At 38.3% G+C, this 16,397-nt stretch overlaps 1 protein-coding gene across 1 annotated transcript in view; it reads right to left on the reverse strand.

The window, feature by feature from the left end:
- Positions 1-16,397, reverse strand: part of Acss3 (acyl-CoA synthetase short chain family member 3) — a 182,267-nt gene that overhangs the window by 47,790 nt on the left and 118,080 nt on the right. The window contains exon 9 of the mRNA XM_021174594.2: positions 5,022-5,125. Coding sequence (XP_021030253.1) covers positions 5,022-5,125 — 104 coding nt within the window. The remainder of the gene's footprint in view (positions 1-5,021; positions 5,126-16,397) is intronic.

Below are 16,397 nucleotides of genomic sequence, written 5' to 3' on the forward strand. Positions count from 1 at the left end.
AGAAAGAAAGAAAGAAAGAAAGAAAGAAAGAAAGAAAGAAAGAAAATAAAAAATATAATCCTGACATGTTCTGTTGTAATTAGTTCTAAAGTAATATCATCTTTTATTTATTTATTTATTTATTAATTATTTATTTATTAGGTATTTTCTTCATTTACATTTCCAATGCTATCCCAAAAGTCCCCCATACCCTCCCCCCCACTCCTCTATCCCCCACTCCCACTTCTTGGCTCTGGTGTTCCCTTGTACTGAGGCATATAAAGTTTGCAAGGCCAATGGGCCTCTCTTTCCAATGATGGCTGACTAGGCCATCTTCTGATACATATGCAGCTAGAGACAAGAGCTCAGGGGGGTACTGGTTAGTTCATATTGTTGTTCCAACAGGGCCTAGCAAACGCAGAAGTGGATGCTCACAGTCAGCTATTGGATGGACCACAGGGCCCCCAATGGAGGAGCTAGAGAAAGTACCGAAGGAGCTAAAGGGGTCTGCAACCCTATAGGTGAATCATCTTTTATAACAAGTAGGAAAGAAATTTAGAAGGAAGAGAGAGAAGAAAGTAAACCTTACATTTGGACAGAGTCTATTCTGGTTGAAGTTAGTCTGAAATGTGAGGGAAGTTGTCTTAGGCCATTTATTCTTAAGAACTTCCTTACCTCATCTTGAGTCAGACAATAAAATTCTTGCAAGGAACACCATTTACTAAATGAAAAGTCCTTTATTTTGAAAATTATGATCTTGTCTGATTTATGGGAAAGCTTCTTTTTTGTCCTTAGAAACTACCTATAACAATACGGTATTTTATCTTGGGATTATACGATTGGGGACAATGGACTTACCACTGCTTCATTGTACATGAAATGCCATATTTTAGTACAATGGTTATCTATTCCTTTAATTATTCTTTTTAAATGGTGATAATACTGCCTATTTCCATATTTCTATGCTGAAAATGAAAATGAAAAATTCAGTCAACAATCCAGCTGTTTTCAATCATCGTACAGATAAGTTACTGCTTAGATAAAATTCTTGAATGAATAGCAATTCAGTTCCCATCGAGACTAATGAGTGAATTTGATGTAACCTTTCTAGACTTAGCAAAACTGATTTTCTTCATGATAGCATTAAGATTTACATTATTAAAATCAAAAGCAGGAGTTTAATGCTTCAGTAGCCGTGAGCAGCAAAAAGTCTTAATTGAAACAATCTTGGAGGGGGGGTGCATGTCTATTCTCAGATACAAAGGGACTAGCTTTCAATTGGAAATTGTAGATATTAAATCAAACATCAAACAATATTGCTATTAATGGGTCAAAAGAGAATAGTCATCTCTAAAAAGGATGGAGACCTGATTCTGTTGTTAAGAGTGCTCCCTGATCTTCAGAAGTACCTGAGTTTAGTCATAGCATGCAAGTCTATTGGCTTATAATCATTTATTCCAAGGGATTGGAAACCATCTTCTGGTCATTTCCGGCATTCACACACAAAGACACACACACATACACACACACACACACACACACACACACACACACACACACTTCATATAGTCAACAAACACACACAAATAACAATAAATCATTTTTTAAAAAACATGGTTAAATGAACAGATTGACTGCAGCTGAAATCATATGAAATGATGGGTTTTATTTACAGATGCATAAGTCCTTACTATTTTCAAACTGCTCACTCACACATATATATTAATGAAAACAAAGCAAATAAAGTCCATGAATCTTTCACTCAAATATTTGTATGGGAGACTCAACAAGGTTTATATTTTTTTTAAATATTAATTCCAATGTACATAACAATAGGAGCCCAGTAGAATATTTGAAAATCACCACAATGAAATTCACTCTTTGGTCAAAGCTTAACCTTGTTAGGAATACTACCTGGTGTTTTCTAGTATGTATCTATGAAGAAAAGCAAACATCTATTTGTTGAGAGAAACATAAGGACATTTATATATTTACTAAAAATATCAAGACCTTTTTTCTTGGTAAATTAATAATCACCCATTTTAATTTTTGTCTTTAACTCCTGTGGATTTAATATTTCTTTAATTCCACCTTAAGAAGGAAAGCTGTTGGTGCTAGAGAGATTGCTTTTGCTTCAAATTCAGAGCACCAGCTTTGGGTTCCTAGCATTTACGCTAGTTCATACTTTAAGAATCAGTACTGGTAAATGGTGAGAGTCAGTGTTGCTTTACCCTTTAGAGCAACAATTTTTGAAGTGAACAAAGTAATTTCCTATGCAAATAATTTGAGATTCTAATGATGTATCTACAGAGAACCATAGAGTTGGACTGGCCCAGCCACCTTAGGAGGCATGCATCAAATGCTTCTTATGCTTCAGTCCATGACTCCTGATGCCCAATGTGCCTTCCAGTTCCTGAGAAACAGAATCACGCTCTCAGGCAGTGAACATTCAGATTGCTTTGTGTTTCTCTGTATGTTTCCTTGGAAGTTAAGGAAACACAGAAATTTAGTAGGATCATTGATCTTGGGCACTAATCGTGTTTCCACAGTATAGTTCTCAAACATCAGTGTATTCTGGCAACTCCAGCTATATTGATCCTGGCAATCACCACTATATTCTGTTTCTCATAAGGGTAGAACATGTTTGATTGCTCCTGATAAAATTGTCATAACTTCAGTCTTGCTATATGCCCTTAACCACCAAAGTCTGGTTTAATTTCTAGCCAACAGTATCAGGTAACCTTGACCAGGTAAGTAAGAATGGGAGCTTACATGTATCCATACAATTATCAGTGGATACCTGCATCATCTAGATTTCAACTCAGTTCTGAAAAACATATTTTTCTTCATTCTTGTACTCAATTCTGTCCTCAAAAAATGGATAATTTTCTCAACTTTAAGTAATTTTCCCTAAATGTTTGCATTCTTAAATATAACTCTGCCTTTCTCTAAAAAAGGCTTTAAAATTGAAAAATAAAATGATATTACTTTTTCTAATAGATATTGTATATGTAATAGTCAATGTAGATGTATGTAGTTAGTGCTTTGAGAAATATGCATTTTTTTTACAGGCTTTGGTGAGTTTCTATCATATTTTAGAAAACACTAATTACACACATCCACATTTTTTCCAGGCAAGGAAAACCTTTTTGAAAGTTCATTGTATCTTCCAGTAATGTCCAGGAAAACAACTTTTATGTATAATAGAGAATACACCGATACTGTTAACACTGTTTTTTTATTGACATCATAATTACTTTCTTGACATTTTAATGTAATGTGTTCTATCTTTTGAGTCCATAAGTACTTAAAAATATGCACACAGGTAAACAAGCTTTCCTTTGGTAACTAAATGTTCAGACAAGAGAAACATCATGTTTTTCATTTCATTTATAGAGGGAACAGGTATTATGATATTGTCAGTTATTTTAGACTATATATTAGAAAAATGAAGAGAAAACATATTTTTTTCTGAAAAGCAACATACAAGAAGACAATAAAAATGCATAAAATAAAAAAATATATCTCAACTATCAAGTTTCTCTTTAGTTTTTCTTTGCTTTCCTATGAAGGGTATCAACATTTTGACACAATGCAGTCTGCAAATGTGCTAAGCTATATACACAGCAAGGTCAAGTGAGACTGGCAGTGATTAATGCTGACACCATTGTATACACTAGCAAGATTGTGCTGATAGGACCCTGATATAGCTGTCTCTTGTGAGACTATGCCGGGGCCTAGCAAACACAGAAGTGGATGCTCACAGTCAGCTATTGGNTGGATCACAGGGNCCCCAATGGAGGANCTNGAGAAAGNNCCCAAGGANCTAAAGGGANCTGCAACCCTNTAGGTGNAACAACANTATGAACTAACCAGTACCCCGGAGCTCTTGACTCTAGCTGCATATGTATCAAAAGATGGCCTAGTCGGCCATCACTGGAAAGAGAGGCCCATTGGACTTGCAAACTTTATATGCCCCAATACAGGGGAACTCCAGGGCCAAAAAGAGGGAATGGGTGGGTAGGGAAGTGGGGGGGAGGGTATGGGGGACTTTTGGGATAGCATTGGAAGTGTAATTGAGAAAAATACGTAATAAAAAAATAGTAAAAAAAAAAAAGAAATGTTCATATCTAAGTTTAAACTACAGCTAAGAGCACTAGTAATTTTCAGCGTGAAACTTCAGTATTTGTGTACAAAGTGAATATTCCATCCTAGACATGAGGAAAATTGAAGTACGAAACGTGACATCTTTGGTTTGATCCAAATTGCTGGACTTAGTAAGAGTAACATATGAAGGCCACTAGCCAACTATTTTTAGATGGCTAAATAAAAATGTGCGAAGTATGAAGAGGAAATTGGATTCCAGATCACTGAGTTACTTGCACATACACTCAAGTCATCCATGCAAAAACAGAAAGAAAAAAAAAAGTGAAAAGTAAGGATTTTATTTTTCCAGTTATTTTTTTCCAAAGCTTATATTTTATCTACCTCATATACAATTTGATTCACAAAGACCACTTAGTGTGAGGAAAATATATCATAGCCAAACTTGTAAATGCAAGAGTGACACAGGAGAAGTTAGACTTTGATGAGCCAAGGCTTGACAGAGCTCCCTAAAACTGGAACTGTACTTTAACAAATCCCATGGAAACAAGGAGCTGAGTGAATTAGAGAGCACAGAGCACATCTGAGAGGTAATGGTCAGAACACGCCCGTGTGTCACAACTCAAAAGCCCTGAGGATGCTGGTGATCTGAGGAAGGGCAAGCTGTGATGTAGCAACTCACTGTGTAAAAGAAACAAAGCCAAGATGATCAAGGTGCCATCAGACCTGTATATCTGTGGCTAAGAGGATGCTCACGTCTATGTGACTAATGCAAACACTGTTAACAATATGATGTTAAAGTGCTTATTTCTACAAAAACCAGAACTGTGGATCCTGTCTGGCATAACTAAGAGCCTCCTCCAGTCCACACAGAAAAGCTGCTCTGTGCACTCTGGAGGACTTGAGTAGCTGCCATGAATGGTTTAGAAAACACTTACCTGTTTGCCACCAATGGTCTAGAACGGGGACGCGGAAGACTTTTTTGGACCATTCTAGAGTCTCCACATCACATCTTTCCCCAGCTACAAACAGTGTCTTGAACCTGAATATAAGAGAGATACTGAGGTCAAGGTGTTTCCTGTAAGTTAATCTAAATAATTTCTTTAACATTAAAAGCTGTTTTGTTAGAATCTAACCATATCATTTATATCTGTGGGAAATGGCCCTTTATGAAGAATATTATGTTGTAGGAGAATGAAAGAAATTTCGTGCATGTTCTCAAATGTCACTGCATGCAATTTGCAGCACTGCAGTACTTCAAAAGCAGAATTCAGAACTACACATAGATGCTCAGCTCTGGAAAGGGCAATTGAGTTGTCTTTACAATGTACCTATCACATTCCTCTAGTGATCATACCTGAAAAGCCTTTTACCTTTGACATTAGCCTTGCTAATTTTAACTCCTAATTTCCTTTCTTTATTTTTATGAAGGATGTACCCAGAAATACCCTCACAAATACCCAGTAAGGCAGCAACTTTGAACACACACATGAGTCTTTCTCATGCATTCCTTTAGGAGAGGTTACTATGCTCTCAAGAACACATTCCCTCTATTTTGAGAAATGTACAGATGAAAACTGGCTAATAAAGAAGCATTGGCGTAGCCTTTAGGGCCAAACAGACTCTTATCGCAAAGAACCCGGGTTACTGAAGGATGAAGGAGAATTAACATCACTGACAGAGCAAACTGTGCCCCAGAGTAGAAAGAATAAAATAGAAAAACAGACATAGTCTGACCCTGTTAGTGATTCATTGAAAGAAAGGCTTTTTTTCTTTCATGGTCATTGCCCTCATGGCCTATCTGTCAGAAGAAAGAATGTGTGAATGAGCAGTTAATTCGTTATCGTCAAAGGAAAAATATTCAACAAATGACAACCTGCCTGCTCATCTTGAACAATGCAGTCTACCACTGACAGTATCTTACTGCTCTCTACATTGATCACATAGATCTTACCGTTTTAAAGAATCCTGTCTCTGTGATCCAGCAACATTCTGTTTCTATTTGCTAACAGCACATATCACCTTCAAAACACCTATTCCTGCTTATGAACATTCATCTTTATGAATCTGAAGTCCATGAAGATTTACTGGATTTCTGGATTCACAAACATGGGGAGGTATGAAGGTTGGTGTGAGCAAAAATGTATATCAGTTTGAATATGAGTCTTATAATTCAAGAAAAGAATACATGGTTTGCAGAACAAATGGATTGATGAAGGTACAGTGATATTAGGAGAAAATTTTTTAAGTGGTCATTTAAGGGAATCTTTAATGTGTAATATAGCCTTGAGAGGATTTAGGCCAGCAACTTAGTTTTCACAAACTTAATGACTTCCACTAAAGGATGTCAGAGTTAGGTATGAAACAGAGGAAAAGGAATGGAAGTTCCAGGACCAAGACTATCTAGAGAATTAAAGCAGGTCAAGAGAATAGTGAGATTACACAGTGAGAGAAACATGAGAAAGGTTCAAGAGAAAATATTAGGGAAAAAAGCATGCAAGCCCAAAAGGAATTAAAATGTTGGTGGAAATGAAGGCACAGTAAGTCAAACAGGGTAGAAATCTTAGCAGTTTGTCTATAATGAAGGACAGAGTTTAGGGGCTAGAGAAACTTTAACATGATAAGACACTGGAGGAAATATAACAAAAATTTGAAAGAGGGTTTAATATCAAAATATTGAAAACAATCCAAGGAGCTAACTACTGAACAAACAAACAAAAGAACTGACTGAAGTCCCAGAATGAATGTGGGAAAAGGGAAAATCGGTGATTCAAACACATGATGTGGAGGTAATAAAAAAACAGGTTATTAAATAAACACAATGTTCATAGATATGACCCCCCTTTACAGTTATGGCTAATCTTGACCCCAAGGCTGTAGCTTAGCCGTCATAGAAAGGAAAATAGTAAACTTTCAAGGAGAAACTACTAGTTGGAGTCACGGGATGGAAAATGCATGTTGATCAACAAAGTACAAATGCATATCCGATCAATGATGTCTCCACGTGAAGGAGTGCCAATTGTATCTGCAGGTTCTTTTCACCTGAAATTCAGCCAGAAGGAAGTGCTTTCGTGCATATCAAGACCACGCCTTTCATTTATCAAGCAAGAGAGTTCCTAGAAGTGAAGGAGGTTCAGATGTTGTCTTCTTGACTTCTGTGTCAAACTGAATGTCTATATGAGGAAATTCTTAAAATAATTGCTCTTATTTTGCATTGCTTTTGGATATGGTCTTACTGTGTAACCCAAGATGGCCTAGAAACCACCATAGAACCAGGATTGGTTTTGAATTCATGATCCCTCTGCATTTTCTTCCTGAATATTTGGGGTGCAGATATATTACTGATCTAATTTAATCTACTTTAACACTGTCTCTACTGACAGAAGGTAAACTATGTTGACTAATAGTAATAATGAAACACATATTGGCTCCTGGGTTGTTATCTTATGGTTAATTACCCAAGGAGTGCTAATTATAGCACTGTATATTTTTAAGTAGCAAAGGTAAATTATGTTAATTAACAGTAATAATGAGAAATACATTGGCCCTGGGTTATCTTATGGCTAATTATCCAAGGCATGCTAATTATAACACTATATATTTTAAGCACTGTAGTGTTTCATAGTATAATTTTATTACATTGTCTTTGGATTATAGCTGATGTAGTAACAATCTGCATGTGAGCATTAACAAGCAAAGTAGAATACCCAAGATGCAATTTGCAAAACACAAGAAAATCAAGAAGAAGGAAGACCAACGTGTGAATATTCATTCCTCCTTGGACTAGGGAACAAAATACCTATCCTATGGAAGGAGTTACAGACAAAGTTTGGAGCCAAGACGAAAGGATGGACCATCCAGAGACTACCTCACCCGGGAATTCATCCCATAATCAGCCACCAAGCCAAGACGCTATTGCATATGCCAGCAAGATTTCGCTGAAAGGACCCTGATATAGCTGTCTTGTGTGAGTGTATGCCAGTGCCTGGCAAATACAGAAGTGGATGCTCACAGTCAGCTATTGGATAGAACACAGGGACCCCAATGGAGGAGCTAAAGAAAGTACCCAAGGAGCTGAAGGGGTCTGCAACCCTATAGGTGGAACAACAATATGAACTAACAAGTACCCCCAGAGCTCATGTCTCTAGCTGCATATATAGCAGAAGATGGCCTAGTCGGCCATCATTGGGAAGAGAGGCCCTTTGGTCTTGCAAACTTTATATGCCCCAGTACAGAGGAATGCCAGGGCCAAGAAGTGGGAGTGGGTGGGTAGGGGAGCAGGGTGGGGGGAGGGTACAGGGAACTTTTGGGATAGCATTTGAAATGTAAATAAAGAAAATATCTAATTAAAAACAAACAAACAAAACAACAACAACAACAACAAAACAAGCAAAGTAGGATAGGATACTAGATGGCAAAAGGGTGATGGATGTCCTAGGCTGGAGTTCCAAACACTTATGAGCTAGGATTTCCAGGTGAAAGATGGTTCTCTTTACTGCTGAGCCACTTCTCCAGATCCCCCAGCCTTCCTTATGTTTTACCATTTGCTATAAGCAAAATTGTGAGATCAGTAACGATTTAGGAATTTAAAAGTAGTCAGAACCTATGAGTTAAGATTTCCCAGAGCTATGAAAGCTACTTTCTGTATCAATTGTCTCCTGTTGCTTCTATAAAATAAAAATGTGAGGCTGGAATGATGGTCCAGTCTTACAAAGACATGGTTTCAATTCCTAGAACTCAGGTGGTGGTTCAAAACCTTCTGAGACTACAGTTGTAGGAAATTGGATGCCTTCTGTTGGCCTCCATGGGCACCAGAAGTGGATAGTACATATACATATATGTGGGAAATCCACTCGTATATGTAAAATAAATACATCTTTTGAAAATCAAACCAAAAATTGAAAACACCAAAAAAGTTTTCAGAATATAATGATTAGTGAAATAATTTTAAATATTACATTCAATCACATATCATTTATTAAGCTCCCAATTTCCTTTAGTTAAAGAAACTGTTAGATGATTTCATAGTTTTTTCTAACCATGAGACATTTAAAAGAATATCTTATCATACATCTGTAATTTTTTGAGAATTGTGGCACCTGCCTATAATGCAAGCATTAGGAGTTGTGGAGAGATTCAAAGTAGGTCAGTCAAGTCTACAGATTAAATTCCTGGCCAACTAGGGATGTATCAAAAGATCTTATCTCAGGAAAACCTAAAATTTAAAGTTATCTTACACATGAGTTGCCTTCATGGTACAGAGTGTGCGTAGTGTAAATGAGTTCCTGAGCCTGATCCTTGAACCATAACAAAGAAAGAAGGTTAAGTTGCCAAATAAATTTTGTTCGCAATAGAGAGTAAATAGCCAGTAAGTGCAAAAGAAAAAGTGAATCTTTCTTTCAAGGTCTATTAAATACCAAACAAGCAAAACTATTCTTCATTTATGACAACAGATATTAAATAGATCATCTCAGTGATGTCTCCTCAATTTCCATTCTCTATGTCAGATCACCATTATTTTATCCGATGTACTCTCATGTTAATATCTGCCTTCCCCTCCCTCTGCTTAACATTAGAATTCACCTTTAGAACGTAAAGTTTCCTCTGCTGACATCATACATGTTTTTGTAAATTGTGCCAATGAACAACTAACAATCTGTGTAAACATTTCTATAAAATACAACCTGAAAATAAGCTTAAAAACAAAACAAAACAAAACAAAACAAAACAAAACAAAACAAAACAAAAGCAGTATCATTTGGATCCATCAGTAAAAAGCAATAAACATTTGAGACTTCAGAAATAGAAAGGGAAAATGGAGGCAGGCTACAAAGAGTAAGCCAGTTACTGTTTCACTGTTTGCTGAAACTTTTGAAAATTAATTAATATACGTATTTTACATCCCAATTGCAGCTTATCCTCATACCTCTCCTCTCCCTACCTCTCTGTCCCTTTCTCCTTAAAATGGGGGACCTTCCAAGGATATTGTCTTAGTCAGGGTTTCTATTCCTGCACAAAAATCATGACCAAGAAGCAGTTGGGGAGGAAAGAGTTTATTCGGCTTACACTTCCATACTGCTGTTCATCACCAAGGAAGTCAGGACTGAAACTCAAGCAGGTCAGGAAGCAGGAGCTGATGTAGAGGCCATGGAGGAATGTTCCTTACTGGCTTGCTTCCCCTGGCTTGCTCAGTCTGCTCTCTTATAGAACCCAAGACTACCAGCTCAGAGATGATCCCACCCACAAGGGGCCTTTCCCCCTTGATCACTAATTGAGAAAATGCCTTACAGTTGGACCTCATGGAGGCATTTCCTCAACTGAAACTCCTTTCTCTGTGATAACTCCAGCTGTATCAAGTTGACCCAAAACTAGCCCGTACAGATATCAACCCCTTGGCCTATCAAGTTCTAATAGGACTAAGTACAACTTCTCCTATTGATGCTAGACAAGGCATCAGAGATAAGGGTAAGAAATACAAAGATAGACAGCAGTCAGAGACAACCCCTGTTCCTCCTGTTAGTGGTCCTACATGATAACCAAGATTCATATCTGTTACATACGTGTATAGGGCTTGGTTCCATTCCATACATGATCTCTGCTGGGTGGTTCAATATCTGAGTCCCATGGGCCTACGTTAATCGATTCTGATGGTACCCTTGACCTCTCTGGCTCCTTAATCCCCCCCCACCCCCGCATTCATATGATTCCTTATGTGCCACCTAATGTTTGGGTCTCTGCATCTGTTCCCATTATCTGGTTTGTAAAGCCTCTCAGGTGGCAGTTTTATCAGGCTTCTCTCTGCAAGTATATCAGAGTTTCATTAAAAGTGTCAGGGGTGAGCTCTGTCCCATGGCATGGGTCTCAAGTGGGGTGAGTCATCAGTTGACCATTTCCTCAATTTCTGCTCTAACTTTATCCCTGCTCATCTTGTATGTAGGACACACTGTGGGTCTAAGTTTGGGTGGCTAGGCTTGTGTTTCCATCCCTCCATTGTTAAGTCTTACCTAGTTATAGTAGGCGGTTGTTTCAAGTTATATATCCTCTATTGATAGGAGTCTTAGTTAGGGTCACCCTCATTTTTTGCTGGGAGTTTCCATTGTCCTAGGTTTTTAGCTCATCTCAGAGATGCCTCTTTCACCAATTCCAGTTCTTTCTCCCAGTTGTCCCTCCTTCTGTCCTCCCCAAATATAACACTTCCTGTTTCTTCCCCCCTCCTTCTGGCACTCAGTTCCTCTCTTCTGCCCACCCCCTGATTGAAGATGGAAAGTTTTTCCATCCTCATGTATCAGTAGGATTTACATAATATAAGTGGTCATTTTACCAAGAGGAGTATGCAGAGTCAAAGAGCAATATAATAATACTCATCAAAGTTCCTACACCATTCTTTACAGAACTTGAAAAGGCAATACTCAACTTCATATGGAAAGAAAATACACAGGATATCAAAAACAATTCTTTATAATAAAAGGAATTATGGTGGTGTCATCATCCATAATTTCAAGCAGTACTACAGAGCAATAGTAATAAAAACCACATGGCTTTGGCATAAAAGCCGGCCAGTTGATCAATGGACCCAGAAGTAAACTCAAACACCTACAGACACTTCATTTTTTACAAAGAAGCCAAAACTATACAAATGGGAAAAAAAGAATGCATCTTCAATAAAAGGTGCTGGCCTAACTGGATGACTGCATGTAGAAGATGCAAATATATCCATATATATTTAGGAGCCCTCAAAAAGAAAGAGAGGCCCATTGGACATGCAAACTTTATATGCCCCAGTACAGGGGAATGCCAGGGCCAAAAAAATGGGAATGGGTGGGTAGGGAAGTGGGGGTGGGGAGGGTATGGGGAACTTTTGGGATAGCATTGGAAATGTAATTGAGGAAAATACGTAATAAAAAAATTAAAAATTAAAAAAATAAAGAATCACTTGCTGCAACCAGATCTAAACTCCTCTGTAAGAATGCAAGTAGGCCTCTCACTCTCTGTGATGCCGAGGATGGCCTTGAACTCCTTATATCTCTGTGGCCTAGGATCCTGGGTTTTTCTGGTGCTGAGGATACAAACCAGGGCTTTCCTCGAGCTAGGCAAGTAGCCTACCAGCTGAACTATATCATCAGCTTTTTGAGGGGTTTGACTCTGGTTCTGATGATGGTGATAGAAAAAGTGGAAGAGCACAGCTCTGGTACGGTGCAGGGAGGAAATAAAATGCTTCTGAGCCTATGCTGTGGTGAGTCTAGCATAGCCGCAATGCAGGAATAAATACTAACAAGACACAGTGACAGCTTATCCTCAGGGGGAATGAGAAAGCACAATGGTGTTGACTCTGAGCCCTGGAACAGTATCCCATGGCAACAGCCTATTCTCTGAGTTAGGGAACAAAGAGCAGCATTGCCTTCCTCTCATTGTTATCCCTCCATAGTAGCAAAGGATTGAGCATAGGGTATAAACATATTACTAATAATTCTAGTATAAACTATCAGCAGCAATGTAAGATGAATTATCTCCTTGTCAGGAAGGTCACTGATATGTAATTTTGTAATTTTGTTATATATACATATATATGTTTTTCAATACAGGGTTTCTCTATATAGCCTTAGCCATGGTTGTTCTGGAACTCACTCTGTAGACCAGGATGGCTTCGAACTCAGAAATCTGCCTGTCTCTGCCTCCCAAGTTCTGGGATTAAAGGCAAGCGCTACCACTGCTGGACTTGTTTTTGATTTATGGTAGGCATAAAATACAATCTCATTTAATTTAGAAATTTCTTTGGTATTCATGAAAGTTAAGAACCTGTCATGCTCCAGCTTCCTGGTTCATGAATTCATTATATGACTCGCCTATTTCTTTATTGAGTTGTCTACTTCTGTACTGAAAGTATTTACATATCCTGTATATTAAATATAAATGATTGTATATGCCACAAACCTCTTCTCTTGGTATATGTCTTTTAATTAAAAAATATTTAATGGACAATTATACAAATTATGGTAGTCAAATTTCATATTTTCCTTAATGTTTTGTGAATCATACTTTAAAAACAGTATTTGTATTGAATAGCCATGTAGCAGCAGGGGTCTGGGTCAATGGATATGGATAATATTTCCATCTGACATCTCTGGTCTGGGCTGCCACTTAGGACCATTTTGTTGTCCAAGAGCTGTACAGAGCTGGCCCTACCACAGACTTGACATTCTAGAGGACTGGCCCCACCTCTCACCATTTGTAGCACTTGGGAGAGCAGACCCTATCCTTGGCAGCAAAATAGAGCAGGTCCTGGTGGCTGGAGAGAAGGTGAGCCACACCTGAGGGAGTGAGTACCAGAGAGCTGGCTCTGTCCCTTACCTGCTCTGACATGGTGTGAATGTGGGGAAGATAATCTTCCTCCTTTGCCACCTGATGCATTCAGGAGAGATGGTAATATGGTCATGAGATCAAGAGTGCCAGCCTCACTTTTCACTGGCTGTAGTCCTCTGGAGAGTGAGCCCCACTCCTTGACTGGGCACACAGCAGAACTGGCTCTATTGACATGAGTCAGCCATAAGGTCTTGAGTACAAGAGAACTGGCTCTGCCTCTTGCCAGCTTCAGCCCTGGGTGGCCTACTAGGAGCAGTGCAGGCAAACGGGAAGGCTGAACAACTCAGCTGATCCCCAGGCCTACTCCAGAGTTTTGAGTTGGCCCAACATCTATACCATTTATGATCTGCTGGAGCACATGAAGGTCCTATAGATCCAAAGCTGCAGAATCTCCATGACACAGAGCAACAACAAAATATCCCAGAGATGATCCAGTATGGATGGTGAAGCAAGAGCCAGAGGCCTTGAAACAGACCATTAACTCATTGAAATGAACATTTGCAATTAAAGATGTGTGGACAAAAAGGTATACTGTGGGACACATTCGGACACACTACAGCTCCCATGACGAGATGTCTTTTATGCTATTTATTGATTGTCTTATTTATTTCCTTTTTGAGGGTAGGTTGCAAAGGCAGAAGGCAGATAGAAAGAGATGGGAAGATGACTGGTATTGGGGTACACGATGTGTAACTCACAAATTTATAAACAAATCATTCCTTGTGGGAAACATCAACAGCTCACTTCCCTTATAACTTTAATCTAGCAAACTACTTTTGATGTTTTTTTTTTTAATTATTTATTTATTTATTTTTATTTACATTGTTTTTTGAGACAGGGTTTCTCTGTGTAGCCTTGGCTGTCCTGGAACTCACTCTGTAGACCAGGCTGGCCTCGAACTCAGAAATCTTCCTGCCTCTGCCTCTCAAGTGCTGGGATTAAAGGCATGTGCCGCCATGCCCGGCTTGATGTAGTTTTAAATGCTATTTGGGGAATACTATTTTTCCGTGCTTGATAAACCAGTTGGTACTCATCTATCTGAGTCTGCCACATCACTTGTTTGTCCAGCTACTTCTATGAAGAAGCTTTCATAGAAGTGTAAGAATGTACAGTATTCTCAGCACAGTAATGCTTTCCCAAGAAAAAGGGTTTCATGATCTTCTCACATCCCATGGGTTACAACCTCTCCCACAGTCAAAGGGATATCTTAGATGTTTTCTCAATATACAACAAAGATTATCCTTGCATTTTGAGCTAACCTTTAATGATTATTTTCTTTTACTGTTAAGTAATTCTGGCTTCTACTCAAACACAGCATCCCATCATGGTTGTATAGGTGTTTATGTAAATTCACTGATCTACCTCATCCCGGTGGCACTGCTTGTTCTGAGTCCCTATCCATCCTACTATACGGTTATTTTTCCTTGATGAAAATCTTTAAAATTAAGTTCTGTTAGTGTTGCCTATTTGTTTCCATTTCTATTTTCCCTTTAGTCTTACCCAGTGAGTACTAAATGTATTAAACATGGTGTTACTGATGCACATATGAGAAGGTCTGAATTGTTTTCGATACTCAAACTCTGACTCAAATTTGACCTTTGTGGACCTTAATTACCTTTTTTTTTTCCTGAATAAAACAGTTAGAAACTCTTTGTTTTCCCTGTAACCTTAGTTGCCAAATGGGAATCTATTTAAACAGTTCGATGTTGGCATTATTTGTGTGGGATATAAATATGAAAAGCAAAAGATACTATTTTATTATATATTTCTTCATTTACATTTCAAATTCTATCCTGAAAGTCCCCTGTACTCCTCCCTCCCCACCCCTGCTCCCCAACCCACTCACTCCCACTTCCTGGCTCTGGCATTCTTCTGTACTGGGGCATAGAACCTTCACAGGACCAAGGGCCTCTCCTCCCACTGATGGCCAACTAGGCCATCCTCTGCTACATATGCAGCTAGAGACACGAGCTCCGGGGATACTGGTTAATTCATATTGTTGTCCCTCTTATAGTGTTGCAAACCTCAAAAGATACTTTCATTATATGAAGGTCAAAACACCTTTTGAGTGATGATACATTTTTTAAATAGTACCACTACAACTCTGTGGTCTAAGTAAGTGTGTGAATCCTGTTGAGATTACCTGAATTTGTTTCTTCCTGGCAAGATACAGAAGTCCTCAGGTCCTAGATTTACTCAGTGGCCAAATAAAGATAACACTTAAAGTTATTACTTATGAAGATGCTTCTGCTAAATGAGTTACTAAGCCACTTGTGTCTAGTTCACGTTTTCTTCACTCATTAATAAGAGTATATTCTTTTTTAATATATATACATGTATATATGTATATATATATATATTAGTAGTTTCAATTTGTATTAAAGATTTTGAATATTTATTTCTTGATATTTTAGCCATTCCCATTTCATCATTGGAAATGACCGATTTAGTATCTGTGATAACTAGTTGTATGTAAACTTGACACAAAGTAAAGCCATTACAGAAGAGAAAAATTCAATTGAGAAAATGTGCCTACCAGATTGGCTTATGGGCAAGTCTTTAGTGAATTTCCTTAATCAGTGATTGATGTGAAAAGATCCAGCACATTTTGGGTGGAGTTACATCTGGGCTGGTGGTCCTGGCCACATAAGAAAGCAGAGTGTGGAAGCCTGGAGGACCTAGCAGGAAAGCAGTGTTCCTCCATGGCCTCTGCACAGTCCATGCCCTGTTTGAGTTCCTCATCTGATTTCCTTCTGTAATAGACTGTGCTATGAAAGTGTGAATGAGAATGGCCCCCATAGAAGGTTTGAATACTTGGGCAACAATTGGTAGAACTGTTTGGGAAGGATTAGAAAGTGTGGTTTTATTAGAAGGAGTGTGTTACTGGAGGTATATTTGGAGCTTTCTCTCTCTCTCTCTCTCTCTCTCTCTCTCTCTCTCTCTCTCTCTCTCTC

The sequence above is a fragment of the Mus caroli genome, chromosome 10, assembly GCF_900094665.2.
Source record: "Mus caroli chromosome 10, CAROLI_EIJ_v1.1, whole genome shotgun sequence".
NCBI lineage: Eukaryota > Metazoa > Chordata > Mammalia > Rodentia > Muridae > Mus > Mus caroli.